The following is a 24,552-nucleotide window of genomic DNA, read 5'->3' on the forward strand; positions in this document are numbered from 1 at the left end:
TGGTCTATGGTGGTCTGTGGTGGTCTGTGGTGGTCTGTGGTGGTCTATGGTGGTCTGTGGTGGTCTATGATGGTCTCTGCACAGCAGTTTACTTTGTGCTATGAGGACTTGTTTCAACAATTGTCCTGTGTGGTAATTAGTTCAAGTATCAGCTGTTTGTTAAATATTGTTTCAATGTTTTAGTACAAGGGCAGCACGGTAGTTTAGTGGTTAGCACTGTTGCCTCACAGCAAGAAGGTTCCTGGTTTGAAACCCATCAGGGGCCTTTCTGTGTGGAGTCTGCATGTTCTCCCTGTGCTTGTGTGGGTTTTCTCCAGGTACTCTGGTTTCCTCCCACAGTCCAAAAACATGTATGTCAGGTTGATTGGTGACTCTAAATTGCCCATAGGAGTGAGTGTGAGTGTGTGAGGTTGTTTGTCTCTATGTGGCCCTGTGATGGACTGGGGACCTGTCCAGGGTGGACCCCTGCCTTTCACCCAGAGAGAGCTGGGATAGGCTCCAGCAGGTCCCTGGGACCCTGGTTAGGACTAAGGGGGTCTAGATGATGGATGTATGGTTTAGTATAATTCACATTAACAGACGCCTGTAATATCTGTATTGTAGCCATAAACAATATGTGTGATCATGTGTGTTTCTTCAGTCATGAACCTAGACCGTGTGGAGAACCACACCCATGTGCGGCGGCGTTTCCCACGTTACCACGCCACCCTGTTTCGTGGTCAAGTGTTGTGGGATCCTTACACCCATGTGATATTGCCCCCTGCTGCCCTGGTGCCACAACGACAGCAGCAACACAGCTGGAAGGAGAAGGAGCGGACAGAGAAAGAGGGTAAGACCATAGGCACAAATAGGATTAAAGGCTTTAGAGAGAGTAAGTGACTGAAACTCACACTTCTTCATTTCTGCCTTAGCTCCTCTGAACACCGCTCCAGCCCCTGTTAGTATCTCAGCCAATCAGACGGGAGAATACACTGCGGCCAGACGCACCGTTTCAGTATCTGAGCCGCCCATCACCATCGTCATCCTGCTGATCTATCGAAGTCTGGGCGCAGCCCTGCCCCCCAAATACCACACAGACCGACGAGGAGTGAGGTGGGAATCAGCCGCACTCACAACAATAAAAGTCTGATTGGAGCGCTCCTCACAACCCTCTAGGGTAGGAGGGAGGCCGGATATAGAAAACTGGATTACTCGATATTTTTTTCCAGTAGCAAGAGTCAGCCAAAATTGCTTTGGAGTTTAACGACAGCAGAAAAACATCAATTCTGTCTTTATCTTTAAATGGAACCAACATCTTCAAAAGATTTGATCACAAATCAAAAATCATTATAAATTTCATTTTACAGGTCAGTCTATAAAAGGTGAAAAAATAAACAAAATCTGCTCATCACAATTTTCAGAAGTCCAAGATGCCACCCTCATTGGTCAAAAGCTGATTAATTCATGAGCATTTAAGTCAATTAACTGTCAGTCAGCTAGTAGGTTAACAGGGTAATTGCTTCAGTACTAATTTAAATATCATTTTATTTGACATCTCTTTTTTTTTTTCTCTTGCCTGTTTTTCTCCCCTCCTCTCCTCTCACCCCTCTCTCCATCCTTCCTCACCTCACCTCCAGGTTTAATTAATTTTTTTTTAAAAAAACAGTTATTAATGTCTGATCAAGTCTCCCGATGTCAGTCCTCTCTGCTCCCCTTGCCTTTGTCTTTTTTTTTGCCAACCTATCCACGATGTCAGACTCTACTTTCTGTCTGATCTAGTAAATGTATGAGAACTCTGCTCTGCCTGTCGTCCAGGCTTCCCCGACACCCGGTAATGAACTCCCCAGTGGTCACGCTCTCTGTCTACAACAACCAGACTTTTGTGGGTGGACACTTGGACCAGCCCATCCTGCTTGAGTTCAAGCTGCTGGAGACGGCCAATCGCAGTAAGCCGCTGTGTGTGCAGTGGAACCACAGCAGTCCGTGAGTACACAATAAAACACTGCTACACACACACACACACACAGTGTATATTAGGGCAGCATCGTTACTTATGTAGTGATGCTTGTAGTGATATTATTGATACTGTTACTCATCATTATGATGACGCTTTTTTTTTGTTTTTTCCTCTTAACCCTCTTTCTTTCCGTCTGTCGGCAGGTATGAGATAGGAGGTTGTTGGACGGTGAGGGACTGTACGGTGGTGTACAGGAACACCTCTCATGTCCGCTGTCAGTGCCACAGACTGGGCACGTTTGGCGTGCTGATGGACAGTTCACAGAGAGAGGTTCGTGATCTGTCATCATGTGTGCCAGTGTGTCAGATTTTCTTCTTCTTTACAGTGGAATATCGTAGCTGGTAATTGCTGGATTTAGTCTGTGTAAAAGTTTGAAATCCTAAAGAATTAAATCCTGACTGACATCCTGAAGGCCAAAGCCAGCCTTGTTACAGCTGTAGAAGATTTTCCTGGTTTAATGCAAACCCCTGGCCATTCCACCCCAGCATACTAAGTGATCACATATCAGAACCTGATGTTTGTCAGACAGAAAGAGAGGAATCTTGTGAATTTAGAAACGGGTTGTACATTTCTCCAAATGTACGTGTTTTACATTGAATTAAGCACTTCAACAATATGTTCCATGCATTTCAGGGACTGTAGATTGTAGACTGTATCCCACTTTGCTTAGATAAACTTCTATGTTTACTGCAGCAAATGCTTTCTGTGCCTGCATAGGTAGCGATGAATCGATTTCATGCTTTCAATGCTCTGGTTTCTCCTGAGGGATTAGCGAGGTCTGCTGCTTTGCTTGGTCTGTTGCTTGATTCCTCTAGATGGTCCTTCATTTTTTTTCTCTGCTTTTATTTCTCTTTAAAATAAAGTGTCATTTATTTTGTCTAAATACAGTGAACTCCTGCTTTTTTTTTTTTTTTCCACTTGTATTGTACTTAGCATCACAAACCGGCCAGGATTGTGTGCAGTTCAATGACATTACATTTCAGGATGTGTAGGTGTTGCTGACTGGTGCAGCTTGTGTCTCTTCAGCTCATTCACTTGCTTTTCGAATAATTTAACATGGCGATATAGATATTGTTAGTTTGCACTCAGTGGAGCCAGAGAGAAGAGGGCAGGCAGTGGTGCAGGCTGAAGTAGCAGCATTTCACAGTCCCTTTGGTTTTTCATTTTTCCCATATTTCTTCTTCCTCACCTTTGCATTGGTTTTGTCTTGGCTTTCTATTTTTTCCTTTTTCCTCACATTTTCCAGTAACACCATCTCTCTAACAGCCTCCTTTTTGTTCACTGTTTCCCCTTCTTGCATCTGTGCTTAAGCAGCAGTTGGAGGGAGATCTGGAGATGTTGGCTTTGGTCACGTACTCTTCTCTGTGCATCTCCATGCTGGCGCTCCTCCTCACCGTCCTGGTGCTCTCCTGCCTCCGAGGCCTCAAGTCCAACACCAGGAGTATCCATTCAAACACAGCGGCGGCCATGTTTTTGTCGGAGTTGGTATTTCTGTTGGGGGTCAATCAGACCGAGCAGCAGGTAGGTGCTGGCGGCGGGGCTGTGTGCTCGCATTTGTTTGTTCTGTTATCCATTAAGCTGCTTTGCCTTTATCTTCCATGTCTCTTCTGTTTTGATTTTCGCTGGTTGTCTCATTTATAACCTTTTTTTGTAGATACAGACATGTAGTGACCTCGAAATTCAGAATGGTAGTGGAAAAGTGCCTTGCCTTTAACCTGTACTGTAGAATAGAGTACAGCTTCCTTCACTGGGGCAGCTCTAATGGAAATACATTTCCAAAGCAGACATAAAATGTCCTCTTTCTGTGTGTGGTTCTCAATACTTACTTATTAAGGTTTCTGCCCTTTTCTTTTGTTTATGTGCTCACTCAGTAGGAAATCTGATGAATTAAGCTGTATCCCCCCACCTTACAGTGGGACTGGTTACGTTTAGCTGAACAGCATGTTCTGTAATTCATGCACAACATGCTTGGGAGAGCATGTCCGTGCTAGCAGCGGTCCATGCAACGGTGTACACTTGTTTTCACATGCTTGTGCATATTTTGGTGTTTCTCTCTTTTTGTATGTGACAATTCAGTAATGTTTGTATTCTTGTGTATGGGAGTGTGAAAAATATCGTCCGACTGTTTTACTGCCAAGCGGCTGCTATTTCTGTGTGATCTCAGCCTGTGTCATGTGGATCTTGCAGTGAGTTTCTTTTAGCATTATAATCCGGGACATACATGTCTGCTTCTCCTAACTTAAAGGTGTAGACATGGAAACGTTTAATTTAATGCATTTTCTATAATTAACTTTTCCATCATTCATTTTGTTACACTGGGTTTTCAGAACAACACTGGCCAACAACCTTCTTTTTTAAAGCAATAACTGTGTTTTTTCAATTTGTTTCCTTTGATTGGTTAAGATTCTTCTTGGCTCGCTTGATGGCGGCTCATGCTTTCAGAAGTGTAGATGCTGTAATTCAGCCACACTTGAGTTTGAATGGTGTTGTTCTCATATGGCCATACAAACAAAACAGACCACCGGCTCCACAGTTGAAATAAACCACTCCAGACATGCTTGAATTCAGCCTGAGGTGATTTCTCAGAAAACAAATGGTGATGTTCTGCACCAGCCATGAGGACCTTTAGCAAAGGGATTTGGAAGTTTATCTTTGGCCCTGACATACTGGGATTCATTCCTGATGGTATGTGATTACACCATCTCTTAGGTCTGCTGACATCCTCACAGTTCTGGCAATAAAACAAGCTGTTGATCTGCATCAGTACTGTTTCATGTTTCAAATAATTAAAAGAAATAATTCAGCTATAAATTTCAGCGTCACAGATTTCTCTCCAACATCTGGTGTGTATTGTAGTTCAACATGTACTACTAATACAGAAACGCTGCTTCGTTACCTTAAAAGCTGGTGAAACCTTGAACTATAAGATGTAAATGAATGAATCAAGGCAATTATAGTAAAAACGAGGAAACATGTTAGCGTTATCTCTTTTTCTTGCTGCTTTACTCACATGAAGGCTTCCAGACTCTTACACACTTTAACAGCTATGAAAATCATATTACCGGTGGTTCTCACCATTGTACCCAGGGGTGTTGGAGTTAAGAAGGCACTCTTGGGTATTATTACTATAATTCAGCACATTAACAACATTCATATCAGTTATTTTGTGTATTTCCTGAAGATATGCTGTGACACTCACAATAGTGGCGTTAGTAATTAAAGCATGCTGCATCATTGCTGACACTTGCTGTGCTGTTATAAGGACGTTTTGGTTGCCTGCTGAGACGTCTGCTCTGCAACTGTCACAAAATCAATGCAGAGGATTATATTTTTTATCTCACACCTTTTTTGTCACATTTTTCCATCTTTCTAATGCTTTCCTGCTGCCGCCTTCTGTTGTCCTTCACCAGTCTTCCTTCATCCCTGTCTCTCGTCCATTTTTATTCCTCCCTGTCCATCTGTATTTTTTTTTCTGCTCCTTCCCTCCTGAAATCACTTCCTTTCCTTCTGTCTCCCTGCAGTTTCTGTGTACGGTTGTCGCCATCCTGCTGCATTACTTTTTCATGTCCACGTTTGCCTGGATGTTCGTGGAGGGCCTTCATACCTACCGCATGCAGACTGAGCAACGCAACATCAACTACGGGGCCATGAGGTTCTACTACGCCATTGGCTGGGGCGTGCCCGCCATCATCACAGGTAACACGCTTCACAGCATGCGACACATTCGCAGGCATGCAGGCACATGCGATTTCTGTGATATTTATCGTGTCTTTGCATCCATGTCTACACAGAGAGTCAAAACACTACACATTCCTGACAACTCTGTCATACACACGCACAGACACACACATTACAGAGTCTGGGTGTATAGTATAGATAAGGTGTCCCGGTGACACTTGAAGTAAACACATTTCACTGACATTTTAATGTGGCGATAACAAAACACACACGCACACAAGAAATCTTTTCCTCAACACACACTGTAAACCAGTTCTATCTGTCTGCCTTCTTCTCTTGCTCATTTTTTTACACACACACACACACACACACGCACACACATACACACTTCCAGTTTCCACCTGGACTCATACATGCTGTCAACTCCCCAGTATGTGCTGGTATTTCTGTCACTGTCATTCACACACACGCACACACACACACACACACTGATTGCTGCCTCTCCTTGCCTCAAGAGTGGATCTGTTTCCACTACACACACAGACACACACACACACACACAGGCAAACTGATTTTGCGTCTGCCCATCGTTATTTATGCTTTCCCCGTCTCTCTTACTTTTCCAATCCAACTTTAAAATACTTTTTACGGAGGCTGTCAAACCCTTGACAGTGTTTTCCAAACAATGGATGAAGACTTCACAGATCACGTCACAGTCCTCCTGGCAACAACGTCTGGCACCATCATGGGGGTCTCCCCTGGTCATGGAGAACTAGCTGGGCACAAAAATTATTCTATAAAAAAACAACTTTATGATAAAACAGATTCCAGAAACTTATTTTGCCCAAATGACAGTTTTTTCCAGTTATTATCTAATACTGACTAATGATTAAAAAGATCAATGCCTCTGACCTTTCGAGCCTCTGTATTTCAGATAATGTCACATACTGTGCTGCTCAGATCTTAGTGGAGGTCTTTTGTCTGATCTGTCTTCTATCTGCATTGCAGGCCTGGCAGTGGGCTTGGACCCAGAGGGTTATGGGAACCCAGACTTTTGTTGGATCTCCATCTATGACAAACTCATCTGGAGCTTCGCTGGTCCTATTGCCATCGTGATTCTGGTAGCTATCCTCCTTTCTGACCTGATATTCTCAAATGGATTTTTTCTGTGCACAGACATGAATAACAATATAGCTTAAACAGTGACGTGCTAGAGAGAGGTTGGGTGGACCAATGATTTTCAGTGACTGGACCGTGAGCAGGTGCCACTCCATGCAGTGTGAGCAGTGAAGGAACCACATCATCAGCCCTGAGTGGCAGCACTCTGGATGGATCGTCCATTTTCATACACTGTTTAAGCAAAAGAACCAAAACAGAACAAAGGAGTAAATAATAGAGGCTTGATTGCTTTACCCCTTTTCCCTTGTAGATGTCTGTTTTATCCACACTGATTTTGTTTCATGTGTTTATCCAGAACAGCAGTATTCGATTAGCTAAAAGACCAAAAAATGTTATCTTGGCTAATTGGTATTGATCTTCTTCTATCCAGATAAATGGAGGGATTTTCATGATTGTAGCCAAGATGTCCTGCATCCCATCTCAGAAAGAGACCAAGAAGCTCCCCGTCATGTGAGTAACCACGCACCAAGGTTAACATGACTTTCCTCACTTTCAAGTCACTTGGTTGCCTATTTTTCATTATGTTATATAAGCCTGTAATCTTTTATCACTGCCCTTCTCATTTTTTCAGGGGAAAAAATTAATTTTGGCACATCAGCTCACATCAGAAGGTGCTGAGTAAAAATAGCCTAATAACTTCATCTATCTCTGCTTAAGAATATCAGACTTTATCGGACTTTAAGGAACCCTTTGCTAATTTCACTCTCAATAAATTGAGTCATCATGGTTGTTTGTGTGGTATTACCATGAGAGGTGTGTGTTTATTATAGAAATCCCAGGCAGTTTTAATAAAAATAAATTATGACTATTCTTCCCACAACAACAAGCTCTATATATTATAAACATCTGCTACACTGTAAACAACTTTTTTCTATAATTATTGTCTACATTTTATCACATCTTAGTGATAACTTTACTGTCTCATGACAAAACCAGGGGAAATGTCTTGATAAATGGTTTGTGACTGGTGAACCGACAGTCACAACAGGTGAAATACAGAATATCTGCTTTTCTGCCTGCCTCGTTCAGTCAATGTTAATATGATAGACAGCGATTCTGTCAGGTCTATTTATTGATCCAGTCACATCGACATACACAAGGAAATCATTTTAGCTCGGCTTCCCTGCTTTCTTTTCCTTCTCCCCATGTTTCTGCCTCAATATTCATCTTATGGTTTTGTCTCCTGCCTCCTTTTCCTGATAGCTTTGACTTCCAGTCAAAAAACTTCTTTTCTGAGACGAGCAGTCCTCCAACACAGCCACCCGAGACTTTTGGAGACATCAGAGATGCATCCTGGTGAATCCATGCCTAACTTTATATTCCTCCATCTGCCCTGTCTGTGTCTCTCCAGTGCTACTATCCGAAATGCCTTCCTGCTGTTGCTGGTTGCCACCTCCGCCTGGCTGTGTGGTCTGCTGGCTGTGAACAACAGCATCCTAGCTTTCTACTACATCTTTGATGTCCTCTGCCTAGTGCAGGTATGAACAGGGTGTATGCTTCGCATCTGTAGTCAGGGATTCTTACTTCAAGTACAAATCCACAACATTTTACGTGCTCGTGTTACTCCATGTGTATCGGTTATATACAGTAATTATTTTAATTTTTATATTCTTCACTCTCTCTGTTTCTGTACAGGGCCTGTCGGTGATGTTGGTCTTCACTGTCTTCAACTCGGAGGTTCAGGAGGCCTGGAGAGTTGCCTGTTTGGGAAAGAAGAACCCTAGTGAAGACCCACCAAGACCGCCACAGAACACAGTGAGTCCCACACACACACACACACACACACACACACACACACACACACACACAGCCTGCAGATTTGATCTCGTTTTGTATCTTGATCTGAACTGACCTCACTATGTATTCATATATACAGAACACTGGTAGCAAGCATAAAATGATTTGAATCATGTGCTGTACATGGAATAAGACTGTCATTAATGACCTACAGGTTTAAGCTGCATGAATCCAAAGTGCAGCAGTAATATATGTTCTGAATGCTCATTGCTAGACAGCACAAAAACCCTCCTGCTGCTGTTCCTCCTTCCTTCTATCCATCCATTCGTCTGGTCTGTCATCCTTCTCTACTCTCCTGCCTTCAGGGCTTGTTGCTGACCCAGATAAAACAATATACTGACCAGCGGAGCCCTGCTTGCTCTTTAGCCCACTTCTAGAAAAGCACTGTGCAGTGCCATCTTTTCATTCACTTCTCTTGTGTGTTTATTGGTTTGTCACTCACTACAAGCTAAACCTGTTTTTTAAGCCTCTCTTTTAAACACACTTCTGTGTTTGCATGTTCACTGTTCAGTGTATCCCCTCTTTTATTCAGTGAACTTCACGTGTGGCCTGGTTGTGCGTGTGGAGATGCGTGTTATATGTAGTTCATGCCCCTTTTAACCCCAATTTCCTCCACAGCTCTTCTGATCCATCACTGAGTCAACTGGGGCAAAATGATGGGAGCAAACTAAAACTATTGTTAGCCACACAAAATGCCTTTTATGTCTGATGGCCTTTGTGCTACCATCCTTTTGTCTGACTGTATGACGTGATTTCCAAGTTAGGGTGTGTTCCACTAGCATCCGGATTTTTTTTTTTTTTTTTTAACGATCAGCATTCAGCAACTATAATCTTAAGAAACTGTAGTAAAATAATATGATGGGCTGTTATTTACAATGCTAAATGCTAAAAAGTTGTCCTTTGCTTAAGTTGCAGCATTCCTTCATTATCTTTTTCCTACTTTCCAATGGATTGTTTTTGAAATATTTTAACTTTGATTTAGTTTTCTGCCATTTAATGTCGTGTTGGATGTAACATTATCTTTGTGCATGTGTCTGTTCAGGCTCAGAATCCTTATCACAATGCATCTCTGCTGGAGCAGAGCGGGCTGCACCGCATCACCCTGGGAACATCCACCATCTCCTCTGTCAGCTCTGCCAGGTACACAAACACACAAACGTTCACACAAACACGATTCCCACACACACATCACAACATCAGAGTAGATTAAGACTGGACTAGCTTCTACTGAAGTTTAAAGGGGACTCTTTTAATACCGACAGTACAAAAAGGATAATTGATCTCAATGCTGAATGGCAATAAAAGCAAATCCAAACTCATAATTGAAATAGGGTTTTGTCAGGCTTCAGTGATTCTCTGTGACTGATTTAAAATTGCTTCGGGGAGGAAGTTTCCTTGATAACAAAAACCATGTTGTTTATTTTGTGGGTCAGTGGGGTAAAGATGAAGGAGATTGGAAATAATGTGATGTACTGTATGTAGAGCAACACTAATATACTCTGAGATCGTTTTTTGGAGTCTTTATGGCTCAGTGATTGTTTGTGTATGTGCACTGCATATTCTATGTGTGTGTGCATGGTCTGTATTGTGAATCTGTAGCAGTGTGTGCGAGTGCATTAACTGCTACAGAATGCGTTTGCATGGACAAGTGTGTGTGTGCGTGCGTGCGTGTGTGTGTGTGTGTGTGTGTAACCACCTCTCTGGTCTTTTCCTATTAGAGAAAATCTTTTGGCTCGTCAGACTCTGGAACAAAACATTATCCACACTGGAGCAACAGACCTGGATGTAGCCATGTTCCACAGAGATGGAGGTAAACACACACACACACACACACACTGGCGTAAACAGACATAAGCAGACAGACAAACACACATCTGTTTTTTTCCTCTTAGTACTTTGTCATTCTCTCCAGTTAATGCCATTGAAGATTAAGCTCAGATACCTAAAATGGACGATAACAACCCATCAACCTTGTCCTGTTTTTTCCCTCCATTCCTCCTCTCATTTATTTCCTGCTTTCTGTCCTTCACTCTCTCTCATGCTTCTTCCTCCTTCCTCCAAGGTGAGGATTCAGACTCAGACTCAGATCTTTCCATGGAGGAGGAGCGCAGTCTCTCCATCCCTTCCTCTGAGAGCGAAGACAACGTCCGACTCCGTGGGCGAATCCAGCGACGATTCAAACGCTCCAATCACAGCGAGCGTCTGCTCACCGAGCCCAGCCACAACAGTGCGAAAGGTAGACAAATTCCTCGCTGAAGTTCAGAGTCAGCTGACATTTCTTCAGTGGGATGACACCTACACAAGTATGGGGTCAACATGCAATGTCCCCACAGATATGTCCCTGCCAGATCTGAACAATTTATTTAAATTGTATATAAACATGCAAGCACAATAACACAGGCATACAACACGAGAAAATGCTAACGCCCATAGCCATTAATCAATACCCTTTTCCTACTGGTAAGATACCATGCATAATTAATGTTTTTATGCACCTCAGAATGCAATATAAATGTCAAGCATGCAGAGAGCTTTCACCATAAGAAAAGGCCAGATGTGCAAATCTATAAATCAATATAAGTAATCAATTCTCAGGGTAAATAAGTCATCTGCATCAGAGTGAAATGTGGACTGAACGTCAGTTGAAGAGGGGAGGATAAGATCCATATGGGCAGTACAGTCTAATCAATTCATCAGTGCAGTCAAAAGTGAAGGGCCAGAGCAGTGAGGGCTTGTTGCTCAAAGGCCACAGTGGGAGAACGACGTCCTGTTCATTGGTGTTAGAGCTCGTAAGTGTTCTCTCAGCAGCTGAACACAACAGAAGAAGAACAATGATGCCTGTTTTACCTACATGTAAAAAAAAAAAAAACATAGAAGGAAGTTTGAATTTCTTTCAGAAAACATCAGACGTATCAATAAACAGTTTGTCTTGTGTATAAACTAATAAATACACTTGTAATTTTGATTTCTGCTCTGTTTTAACCTAAGTGCCTGTGGTTCCATGTGGTGTTGGACTTTGTTGGCCAACTAAGGACTGGCCACAGATCTTTGTGTGGTTTTAATTTAGTTCTTGTGCATTTTAGCTCTTTCTAATGTTTGTATTTTGGGCTGTTTTGTGTGTGTCTGTGTTTGTTTGCAGACTCGCTGCAATGAATTGCTGCCTGACAGACAAATAAATTGTCTTGATTTAAAACAGTCCTAGTGTTGCAGCATTTTAAAGCACGTTCTAGTGTGAACTCTAATAATTAGAACATCAATAGTGCAACAACAGCGTGCACTTTATAGCTTAAAGGTATAATGCAGTAATTTCTAGATAGACAGAAATTCATCTTCAGATATTTTCTAATGGACAATAATCATGTTCATCAGGTCATTCGTCTGATTCCACCTTCTCAAATTTGAAAGATTTGCACTGTGAATTGAGTATCTCAGTGCTGATCTGACCAAAGCAACATAAGGACACCATCTTTGTTTAGAGAAGTTAATTATAACTGAAGGAGTAAAAAGCTGTAGCCCCACTGAGCTTAATAACTTAGTTATCCACAAACTTTGAACAGTAAGAACGTATCAGCAGCTTTTCATAGCTGTGATTATTGGCTTTAATTTGAAATTATTCTCAGTGATGACAGCTGTAATAGTGTGTTTGTCACTTCCTGTTCTCTGACAACTTCTAAATGAGCCTCTTTGCTTCATCGTACGTTCTTGGTCAGTGCAGTCATTGCCTGACATGAGAACGTGATGTGAAAGTTCTCGGTTCTTGTGACAACAGATTTCTCCTGAAGCTGATGTAAAGTCCACGAGTAATCAGACAGTTTTTGTTGTGTGTGTGTGTGTGTGTGTGAGACAGACCTGGATGGTAATGACCTTCTGTCCTACTGGCCAGCTTTAGAGGAGTGTGAGACACACACTTTGCAAAAGTGGGGCTCAGAGCGCCCCCTGGGGGCAGATTACAGCAAGGATGCTGCTAACAACAACCAGGCAGATGCGGCGCTGACCAGTGGGGACGAGAATAGTCTGTCACAGCCACACAGGCACCGCAAGGGTGAGGAAAAACACCAGAATGAACGGACTTGTGCCGATATGGAATTGTGTTTTTTGACTTTGCTACACATATCTGTCACAGACAGTATGATTCTTACGTTTACATCTTAGTGGGCTCATGTCTTGTGTAATCAGATTTTGTTCATGTTATAAAATGTAACAGGTTTGGCAGTATATCATATGTGTTTTTGTTAAGTACGACTTGTCTCCAACAGGATTTCCAAATCTCTCAGATGGTTTTTTGATTCATAAAATCTAGAAACATCGTCCTTCTTGTACTTCCTGTTTTAGTACTCTCATCTTCATTCCTCCTGTTCTGTCTCCTCTCGTAGAATCTCGTCTCTCCTGGAAATTTCTTCTTCTTCACCATCCTGTTTACCTCCTGTGCTCTTCTTCTAGGTATCCTGAAAAATCGTCTCGGCTGTCCTCCAGCATTACAGGGTCTCTCCAGCATGGGTCGAGTCCCCAGTGAGCTCAACTGGTACCGAACCTCTACTCTGGGTCACCGTGGTGTTCCTGCAGCCTCCTACGGTCGCATGTACTCGGCCACAGCTGGTGCCAGTGGAGGTACCGGCTCCCTCTCCCAGCCAGCTTCCCGCTACTCCTCTAGAGAGCACCTAGACTCTCTTGCCCGGAGGCAGCTGTCCAGGGATCCACTAGGGAGACAGACGGTAGGGGGATCAAGGGACCGCCTGGACTCGCGGGGTTCCAGGGACAACCTGGATCTCTTGCCCAGAAGGCGAGAGCTGGGGTTGGGGCAGGGCACGGGGCTAGGGGGCCTGGGGTTGGAGCATCAACGAGTCTCATCATCCAGGGAGAACTTGACAGGATCCAGGGACAGACTAGACAACCACCACACAAGCAGTGTCCACACCTCACGGGAGGACTTGAGTGGAATCGGTGGAGCTGTCGGGCTGGGAATGGAGGGATACCTCAGCGGATCAAGGTCGCAGCTAAACACACTAACTCGGCGGCAGGCCTCATCCCGGGAGCACCTAGGGGGGGCGATGATGAGCAGTAGATCGAGGGAGCAGCTCGAGAGCAACGCTATGGGAGCGTCTCAGTCTCAGCCATGTCGGGAGTGGCTCCGCACTCTGCCTCCCCGCCAGCCATCGCACCCCGACCAACCTGCCTCCTCCTCCCCTCCGCCCCCGATCTCTGAGGAGCAAGAGCAGCTCCCTCCCTCAGTTCATGTCAGAGGGCACCTGGACTCCACACCTCCATGTAGGTACCCAGGTCAGACTGTCCCCCAGGTCGCAGCATCAAATCCAAACCCTATGGGTCGACAGCCATCCAGCGAACACCTGGATATTCTTTCCTCCATCCTGGCGTCCTTCAATTCCTCCGTCCTCACTCCTCCGTCTGTTGCCTCTAACCCTAACGGCTCCGCTCATGGACCCTCCCCCTCCCCGCCCCAGTCTGCCACCTCCCACAGCATATCTGAAGTCTCCCCCGACTCTGAGTAAGTCTTTCTGTGTGAAAGCTTCTGTTTGGACCAACTCCCTCCTGTCCCCCTCAGTGGTTCATCATCTTCTGTGTCTTTAACCCTTCGTCATCTTGGACTTTGCTCTTCTGTTCGTCTGCAGCTCCACAGGGATCATGTCCACTATTCAACTCTTTTCATCTTCTCTTGTTTGTCTTGTCCCACTCCCCACTTTTCAGCTTCTCTATCTTCTTGTCCCTTGTGTCCTTCGCTGTCTTGCTGTGTTTTGTTGTCTTCCTGCTCTGGTGTTTCCACTGACATCAGGACATGAAACTGAATTTACACTGTGCAGGAGTTTACATATAAACTAACTGATGCCTCATTTTCTTTCCATTTGCCACAGAGCCAACAGAAGTGAAGGACAGTCTTGATGACGGTCTCCATATCCCTTCATGGGTTGCGACTACTTGTGGCACCACCAGGGATAAATGCAGAAGTCAATGAATGGACCTGAATCACTGAGGCACCCTGGGACATCAGAGGACTAGAAACAAACTGAGAAAGATGGACAGTGTGTCCTCTGAGGGTAAAAGAGGATGTTGCAGGTGGGTTATATGGTATGAATTAAGTCTTTCGAGTCCTGTCGGCTACAATAATCTATGAAAGCTCTTTGGACGATGAGTCAACCACCTCTACTACCTAAAAAACTGTTACACACCCAAACTCCTTAGATTTCAAACAGAATCGTCATCCTCATCCAGACATGATCCGTCTAAAAGAAAAAGACTGTAAATAACATTTTTATACATTTTGTATCTTTTTCATTGGAGATGAAGAAGAAACCTTGTGATGTTTTTTTTAATTGATTGTGTCCATGTGAGGCTGAGTGAGGTTGGTGCGAGTGCAGCCCTGTTTGTTGCTGAGGGAGAGATTTCTCCAACAAAGGAAAAAAAAAAGAGTAAATCCCCAAACGTCTCCCTGAAAACAGTTAACAGAAACTTTTCCTCGAAGCGATCAACTTTGTGTATAGTGACAGGGGTCCAGCAATAGCATCTGATGAGATTATTGAAACGGTGGGATGTGGTTGAAGAGAAAATATCAAAGTAGCGATTGTATATAGACGAAGGGATTATTATAACAGAAGAGATTTGAGGGAACAGGATGATGCCGACTTTAGGCTAAAATGGTGAAAACGGTATGAAGCTTCAGATTGGTGGTTCAAATGTTAAAGCTCAGCCACGAGTGTTAAAGTATCAGCTCTTTCAGGAGATTGTGCTGTTTTGTGATCCACTGTATATGAATGTGACCTGTCTGTGCGTCTTTGTGCCTGGTGCTGTCTGAACCAGACCATATCAGCCGACCGATAACTATAAAGAGCCCATGTTCAGTGTTCTGGAGACCTGGCAGATGCAGGTACACATCTGTCTGCCTCTCTGTTCGAGGCTGCACCATGTAACAACTATCTGAAGCCTCTGAGGTATTTTCCATCTTGATCCATCACGACTCAACCCGCCTCAAGAGATGCCCCAGGAGCAGCCGATTCTCTCCGGTACCATCCAAGAGACTCATTTATAAAAGCTTCTCTTGTAGAAGTGCGGTGCAAATCCAAGCCAAAGGGACAGCTGCTTAAAATCAGTATGAAACATCAATGTTCTCCAGTTTCTTTGCGAATAAGATGACTTGTCATAATGTGTGAACATTATAGATGTATTTCATAGTTTGGTTTAAATCAAGTTTTTTTTTGTTTTGTTTTATAACTGTGCCATGATTAATTAAGCTTGTCGGAGGAGAGTGGATCAGATGTATCGCGGCTCGTGTGCTCACATGTTGTAGGGAGACCAAAAAAGACCTGCAGTACATATCCAGCATGGTATTGACATGAACGCTTTATCTCATGTCTGTAGCATGTGAATTGAGACATTTCACAGAAAAAAGAGGCACTAGCTTAAAATCTGTAGAGTGCCGCTATCTCGAAAAGATCTAATATTAGCTGTCACTGATAAACACGTCACACCAGAAAGCATTAACAGAGATTTGTTCTCGCCGGTGCAACTGTTGCACAAAGATGAGTTCTCCTGCGATATCCGGCAGAGCTGCTACAGCACCGTACACGTTTTCAGAGGAGAGGAGGTGTCAGCACTAAAAGCCTGTAAGTGGTTTTGAGATGCAGGTCTTTCCATCAGGAGCGACTCCTTTGTCACAGCTGCTGGAGCGAGTGCCAAGTTCAGGCCTTAAGGAAACACAACACACAGGCATTTGGAAAGCAAAGGAGACAGGCAGGCAGTCTCCAGCAGCCCTCAGGGGGATTAAGGGATTGGGGCTAACATAAATGTTGTTTTTTTGTTTTTTTTAATGCAGTGGGTTATAAAAACTGAAAGCAACAAGATGTTTCTGCCTGGCCTGACTGTGCTGTCTGTCCTCGAGCTGAAAACCTTGTGACAGGCTGACAGAAAATCCTTCTAATAACACAGCAGGAGAGGAAGTGAATTTTAAACAATAGGGCTGAGGCACAAAAACCAAACACGGCCGGAAGGAGGACAAATTAGGTCAGAAACCATGACTGTGTGCAAAATGTAACCACAGGGAAGAAGGCGAGGATGTTGCTCATCGCACAGAGAAATACAAAATCCAGACAAATGGATGGAAATGCAGATAGTGGACAGACACACATCTCACACACCTCGCAGGTGCATTTCTGCCTGCTCTGACTGCTGTTCTGTCTTTCCCATGTGACCAGTGAAACTATCTGTGACAGTATTATCACCAAAAAGTGCTCCTGCAGGGAAAATACTATTCTGTTACAGGAGTAGTACACCTGAAAAACTCCAGCATTGCTTCCCTCTTGCTCTTTTATTTCCTTTTTTTTTTATCCATAGACAGATTTTTCTTCAACTCACAATATCTTTTACTTGTACAGACATGAGATTTATTTATTTATCAATAATTTATTATTATCATATTGATTATTTATGTTGCAGTTTTGTACAAGAAGCTTAAAAAATGTGTTCATGTTTTGTCCAAATGTTCTTTTTTTATTAACACGTAATGTTTCTTACGATCACGAGTCTCTCGCTGAAACTAATTCAGATGTAGAGGACGATGTGAAAATACATCTCTACATCTAGAATTACAATCAAATGCAGATAAAAGGTTTTAACAGGACACAGTTTTTAATTGTTTAAATGTCGGCTTAGGTGCAAGATATATGGTTATTAAATTGGTTGTTTTTATCCAGCCACAGGTCTGGATTTATGTTAATTTGGTGCATTTATCATCTCCAGACAGAATGTAAACACATTTGTACTAATGGTTGAGTGTAAATGGAGCAGCTCTATATAAATTCCAAACCTTTCTTTTCCCCCGTCCACTTTTAAAGACCTGAGGCTTCACAACCACAAATTCAGACCCACTAGCCAGGAATTGAAGTGTTTTCACACATGACAGACAGTTGACTGTAACGGTGCAGTGGTAGAAAACTTCAGGTTAATCTGGTTCAGACCAAAAGGAGCCACACAAGTGAGGAGAGACAAAAACACTGAGACTGAAACGCTGAGATGTGCTCTGAAAAAACAGAAACAAAAAGAAACAGAGGAGGAGGAGGAGGGAGAAAGATTGTCTTTGTTAGCTCGTGTGTTCATTATTGGATGCCTTCTAACCCCCCGTCGGTAAAGGGACCCCAGCATAGAAACAGCTGTTCCCCTGTTACCGCGGAAACAAGAGAAATGTTGGACATTAAAAAAACGACTTATTCCTACAAGGCTGTATGTGTTATATTTATTCTGTGTGTGTGTTTGCTGATTCGTATTCATGAGAACATTTTCAGGTGTGAAGAAGCGAGAAGTTGGAAACATCCTGAGAGACGGACGTGTTTCTTTCTCTGACTTGTTTGACTCTGGTTTTCTGTCACATTCAGATGCATCAGAGACTTTCAGCTGCCACACGCCGATTCCCATCAACAACAGTCATATCACCGATGTTTGGGTAAACCTCGAAAAGTAACTCAGAGGCTCAAACACAGATTGGTGTTCTTGTTCCAACTCTTAAAAGTAGTAACCTATGACAGTTGTGTTGGTAAAATGAAATGTTGGCCTTTAAACATAGATGGCAAACTGCAATATTTGGCTTATTCTTGCTTTTCGTTGTTTCTCATAAAGGCATTTATCCAGCAGTGTTTACATTCTATCCTGAATGTACCTCTTGAGTCCCCATAAACTCTTCTAGCCATCCGGGAGACACAATTTTCAGTCAATTAAATGATAAAAAAGACTTTTAACCTGTTTTCCAAGGTGGGACTCTTTCCTCTCCATGTAGTCGGCACCCTGCCAGTGTTTCGCTTTGATTCCCAAACTCTGGAAACAGGTTCAAACCTTTTTTTTTTTTGCGCAGTGTGCAAATATTTTTTGGTCCAGATGGTATTTTGTGGAAACAGTTTAGAAAAATCCCTCGTTTCCACGTCAGTATCCCCATGCACAGTGGCAGCACGCCTGCTGCCTGGTTCCAAAATCTTCCAGGAAGAGAATTGGTGCCTGTGGTTTCAAAAGGAGATATTCAGCAATCACATATGGCTGTAACATTACTGTCCGTACACTTGTTGCCATGTAGTGTGGGTGTTTCTGTGTATTCTGGTATTTTATTCAACTCAAACTTTGTGCCAAATGCAACTTTACTGACAAAGAGGGAAAAAAAACTATTACATAATGTTGGTAACATGCAATGCAAGAGAAGCTTCACTAGTAGTCCATTAAAAAACTCTATTTAGAAATGTTATTTCATTTCTACATCTACAGTGACTGGACATAACCTCAGTACATTATTTAAAATAATGTTCTACCTAGAACAGGCTTTACAGAAACTCTCACCTTAAAACAAAAATACTTTGAATACTGAAACCACGTTCTGATAAATGACATATAAGGCAAAACATGATCCTGATCTGATCTTTCATACAATTTCTACAAGGTGTGCAAAGTAACTCGTTACAAGCATTTCCAAGTATTTTTATAGGTAATTCCTAAAGTAAGTATCATTTTATTATACTGATTTCAAATACGAAGCGTCAACTCTGAACCACACTGATTCTCTCTAAAGGCCTTCTGGGTAAAAAAAACTACTTGGATGGATAAGATGCTTGGCTTATTGTAGAGGAAATGTCTAGTATTGTTGTTCTTGTGACCATATGGGCTAAAGTAACTGTTTGTCAGTGTAGTTTTCAAAAAGAGTCATGCTTTTGAAAAGTGTGGAAGCCAAGTAATATTGGTTCTGCTTAAGTAACAGAACTTCTACTTTTCATCTCTGGCATCTACCAAAAAAAAAGTATTGATTTAAGATGGAAAGGTCCTTTCCCTTCTGTGAGTAAGAACTGCTCATTTGAAGCTCTTACTTTTTTTTGGTACAAAAAATGTATAAAAACAGTAACAGAAACAAGCAGCAACAAAAAAAAAAAAAAACAATTAAAATCAGTTCATCCTGTTGGGCCAGATGTTTTCTCCTCTTCATCACTGCTGCTGGTGGAGGAAGAGGGCGGCACGTCTTCGCCCATCCTCTTTAACTTGGCTTTGTAGTAAGCCTTCTTCATCCTGTAAGCCTTCAGTTTCTGCTGGGCTGCTTTCCTCTTCTCCCTCACCAGCTCCTGCTCCCACGCCAGCACCTTCATCCTGTTCTCCCACTCCAGGATCTTCATCTGCTGCTGCTGCGCCATAGCCTCACTTCTCTGCTGGTGCTCCAGCCTCAGCAGGTCCGCGGAGTCGTGCTGGACCGAGTGCCGGCTGACGTCCTCCGTCCCGCTGCCTGACGGATGGAGACGCTGGCTGATGAGCATGGAGGTGCCTGTGAGGTCAGAGGTCAAAAGGTTCAGCGGGGTGAGCATCCTGAGCTTATTTTAGCGTGTTTCTGTATCAAAGATCTAAATGTCAACCAGTTTCAGGTGGATGAAATATTTTATGGTTAGAGCTAGTGTGGAGGCATTGCTCTCTTGTAATGTGTGTATAATCACACACACATCGTTATCCTGGTACTTATTCAGCTGAAGATACCTGTGTTGTTTACATGACAGTTTCTTCATCAGGAGCAATATCTCAACAGGGTCTAAACTGACGCCAACATGCACCAACAGAAAAATACTGGAGCACCTGGCAGAGCTTTATCTGTGCGTACCTGGCGCTGTGAAGAAAGCAGCAGGAAATGCTACATCCTGTTGCTCTACCTTGTAGGAGGTGGAGTTGGAAGTGGGGCTGTGGTGCAGATCAGACCAGTCACTTCCTGCTATTCTGTCTGTGGCATCACGCTGGAAGCATATGGCCACTTGCTCCTTGTTTTCCTCAGTCTAGAGAGAAGAGAACAGCTGTGTGTTTAAGTGAATATCTGTCTTTTCCAACTTGAAGTTCATGGATTGAAGTTATAGCATATCATCAGCTCACTAAGGTTAACCTTCTTCCAAACTCTGCTCATGTAAAATAATAATTCTAAAATAAATCTACACCAAATTGATCGCTTTCAAATATTTACCTGATTGATGTTGCCGTTCATCTGCCCAGCAGCATTTATCATCAAACTGCCTGATAACATAAGAAAAGACAAGGGCACATAAAGGGAGGGACTGCAGGTGAAAGTGTTTCAGGAAAACAAGCAGAGACTGCCTCCTTCTGGCAGAGGCAGGTAAAACACTCCTTTCACACACAATAACACTGCATCAAAGACATTAGTGTCTAAAGCACATTACCTTAAGAATCATAGCTGCACATATCTCTGGCGCAGACTGCACTAAGTGAAAACTAAAGTCTTGCTCCCATCAGCAACCTGCTGAGCATCGATTAAAGTGTAAGTAATGAAACATTACTGAGATGTCTGGGTATATGCGAATCACACATACTTTCAGCTTGAGCTCTGTAAATGCTAAAAATGCTAAATTTGGTCATATAAGCTTTAACCGTTTGCTTTGGTGCATCAGGGTGATAAGGTGGGAACAAACACAGTCTAAAATGGAGGATTTTAAGTTCCTACTCTCCCGCAAACAAGTTCCCACCCTGCAGAACTTTCCTTGAAAAGAGTTTCTAAATCCCTAAGCCCCTGAAGAAACTCCAGCACAGCAGTTTAGTAGCTGATTCTAATCTCACAGTAAAGGGAGGGAGGAGGGAAAAAAGTCAAGAAGGTACACAAAAACTACCAAAAAAAACTAGCTTAGAAAAACTTCTGAATTTACTTCACAAAACTACACATAAATAATCCATCAGGATGAAGCCAAACTCACATGATTAGATACCACTAGATGGAAAATGTTTAGCTTTCTTTTAAGAGAGAAAACCAAACTACACCCCCATTTCTCTTCACCACCCTCAGTCTATTAAAGGCCGTCACACAGTCTGACTATTAAATTAGCAGGTTCCCTCTGAACCTACACTGAATTACTGTGAAGCTTAATGAATGACTGGTCTGCTATTTTAGTAAACAACCAATACAATCAATGAACCAACCTGTAGTACATGTTGACATTATTAGTATTAGTACTACTGTAGTACTACAGTACAGTGACAACAGTGTCAAGCTGCTGGTGAGGCTGAGAGTGGAAGGAAAAGGCCTAGTATGGAACAACATGAGGGACTACATGAGGATCAACATGAGGGACAACATGAGGGTCAACATGAGGGTCAACATGAGGGACAACATGAGGGACAACATGAGGATCAACATGAGGGACAACATGAGGATCAACATGAGGGACAACATGAGGGACAACATGAGGGACAACATGAGGGTCAACATGAGGGTCAACATGAGGGACAACATGAGGGACAACATGAGGATCAACATGAGGATCAACATGAGGGACTACATGAGGGACTACATGAGGGACTACATGAGGATCAACATGAGGGTCAACATGAGGGTCAACATGAGGGTCAACATGAGGGTCAACATGAGGGACTACATGAGGATCAACATGAGGGACAACATGAGGGTCAACATGAGGATCAACATGAGGGACAACATGAGGATCAACATGAGGGTCAACATGAGGGTCAACATGAGGGTCAACATGAGGGACAACATGAGGGACAACATGAGGGACAACATGAGGGACTACATGAGGATCAACATGAGGGACAAGATGAGGGACAAGATGAGGGTCAACATGAGGGTCAACATGAGGGACAAGATGAGGGACAACATGAGGATCAACATGAGGGACAACATGAGGATCAACATGAGGGACAAGATGAGGGACAAGATGAGGGTCAACATGAGGGTCAACATGAGGGACTACATGAGGGACAACATGAGGATCTACATGAGGGACAACATGAGGGACTACATGAGGATCAACATGAGGGACAACATGAGGATCAACATGAGGGACAACATGAGGATCAACATGAGGGACAACATGAGCGTCAAGATGAGGGACAACATGAGGGTCAACATGAGGGTCAACATGAGGGACAACATGAGGGTCAACATGAGGGTCAACATGAGGGACAACATGAGGATCAACATGAGGGACAACATGAGGATCAACATGAGGGACAACATGAGGGACAACATGAGGGTCAACATGAGGGTCAACATGAGGGACAACATGAGGGACAACATGAGGATCAACATGAGGGACAACATGAGGGACAACATGAGGATCAACATGAGGGACAACATGAGGGTCAACATGAGGGTCAACATGAGGGACAACATGAGGATCAACATGAGGGACAACATGAGGATCAACATGAGGGACAACATGAGGGACAACATGAGGGTCAACATGAGGGTCAACATGAGGGACTACATGAGGATCAACATGAGGATCAACATGAGGGACTACATGAGGGACTACATGAGGGACTACATGAGGATCAACATGAGGGACAACATGAGGGTCAACATGAGGATCAACATGAGGGACTACATGAGGATCAACATGAGGGACAACATGAGGGTCAACATGAGGGACAACATGAGGGTCAACATGAGGATCAACATGAGGGACAACATGAGGATCAACATGAGGATCAACATGAGGATCAACATGAGGGTCAACATGAGGGACAACATGAGGGACAACATGAGGGACAACATGAGGGACAACATGAGGGACAAGATGAGGGACAAGATGAGGGACAAGATGAGGGTCAACATGAGGGTCAACATGAGGGACAACATGAGGGACAACATGAGGATCAACATGAGGGACAACATGAGGATCAACATGAGGGACAAGATGAGGGACAAGATGAGGGTCAACATGAGGGTCAACATGAGGGACAACATGAGGGACAACATGAGGATCAACATGAGGGACAACATGAGGGACTACATGAGGATCAACATGAGGGACAACATGAGGATCAACATGAGGGACAACATGAGGATCAACATGAGGGACAACATGAGCATCAAGATGAGGGACAACATGAGGGTCAACATGAGGGTCAACATGAGGGACAACATGAGGATCAACATGAGGGACAACATGAGGATCAACATGAGGGACAACATGAGCATCAAGATGAGGGACAACATGAGGGTCAACATGAGGGTCAACATGAGGGACAACATGAGCATCAAGATGAGGGACAACATGAGGATCAACATGAGGATCAACATGAGGGTCAACATGAGGGACAACATGAGGATCAACATGAGGGACAACATGAGGGACAACATGAGGATCAACATGAGGGACAACATGAGGATCAACATGAGGGACAACATGAGGATCAACATGAGGGACAACATGAGCATCAAGATGAGGGACAACATGAGGGTCAACATGAGGGACAACATGAGCATCAAGATGAGGGACAACATGAGGATCAACATGAGGATCAACATGAGGGACAACATGAGGGACAACATGAGCAGACAGAGGTTGGTGATCTGGGACAGATGTGTCAACACCCGCACGTCTGGTCGAGGACTTGGTGCTAAATACACATCTGTAACGCCACAGATACACGCCCTGCACAAAAGACAATCCGCTGTGTGGTATGACACATATTTTACACGGGTTTGGTGACATGTTTTTCAACTGTTTTCCAGTTTCCAAATGAAAAAGCGACGCTACCTTCCACTAGCTTGCGGACCGCTGCTTTGTGGCCAGCTCCCCCTGCGTGGCTGGTGAGGGCAGCCTCGCCCATGGTCTGAAGTTTAATTGATTTACAACAGGCCCTACATCGGGCGAAGTGAATGTCATGGACGTCCTTGACCAGCCAGTCCTTGTAAATCTCCTTTGACAGCCAGGAGTCTTGGAATTTGCATTTCCCAGGCATAGTTAGCTGCGGAGTTAGCGGGACCACTACCTAACGGACAAACGCTTACCTTCTCCTCCCACCTGGTGCGTTTACGGACCGCTCGGAAAGATCCAAGTGAGACGTATTCTGCTTATTCTCTTCGTTTTAATGCTGATTGAAATTACTGTCAGGCATTCAGGAAACAAAGCAGCGTTTAT

The 24,552-nt window shown here is 43.5% G+C and overlaps 2 protein-coding genes across 2 annotated transcripts in view; one reads left to right on the forward strand and one right to left on the reverse strand.

The window, feature by feature from the left end:
- celsr3 (cadherin, EGF LAG seven-pass G-type receptor 3) overlaps window positions 1-14,606 on the forward strand; it is a 77,245-nt gene extending 62,639 nt beyond the window's left edge. Inside the window, 16 exon segments of the mRNA XM_026332789.1 lie at window positions 641-829; window positions 873-1,092; window positions 1,795-1,962; window positions 2,140-2,266; window positions 3,311-3,517; window positions 5,518-5,692; window positions 6,683-6,795; window positions 7,224-7,303; window positions 8,205-8,331; window positions 8,489-8,608; window positions 9,693-9,790; window positions 10,369-10,460; window positions 10,713-10,886; window positions 12,498-12,692; window positions 13,091-14,153; window positions 14,518-14,606. Of these exon segments, the coding sequence (XP_026188574.1) occupies window positions 641-829; window positions 873-1,092; window positions 1,795-1,962; window positions 2,140-2,266; window positions 3,311-3,517; window positions 5,518-5,692; window positions 6,683-6,795; window positions 7,224-7,303; window positions 8,205-8,331; window positions 8,489-8,608; window positions 9,693-9,790; window positions 10,369-10,460; window positions 10,713-10,886; window positions 12,498-12,692; window positions 13,091-14,153; window positions 14,518-14,545 (3,176 nt within the window). The 3' untranslated portion in view covers window positions 14,546-14,606.
- A 4,920-nt stretch (window positions 14,607-19,526) lies between these two features.
- On the reverse strand, window positions 19,527-24,421 carry fsbp (fibrinogen silencer binding protein). The gene is made up of 4 exons (XM_026333165.1): window positions 24,169-24,421; window positions 20,619-20,668; window positions 20,268-20,436; window positions 19,527-19,940 (listed from the first exon to the last, which is right to left on the reverse strand). Exons 1-4 carry the CDS (start codon window positions 24,371-24,373, stop codon window positions 19,576-19,578), a joined length of 789 nt encoding a protein of 262 aa, XP_026188950.1. The 5' UTR covers window positions 24,374-24,421; the 3' UTR covers window positions 19,527-19,575.
- Window positions 24,422-24,552: the final 131 nt, after the last annotated feature.

Source organism: Mastacembelus armatus, chromosome 7 (assembly GCF_900324485.2).
Source record: "Mastacembelus armatus chromosome 7, fMasArm1.2, whole genome shotgun sequence".
Classification (NCBI taxonomy): Eukaryota; Metazoa; Chordata; class Actinopteri; order Synbranchiformes; family Mastacembelidae; genus Mastacembelus; species Mastacembelus armatus.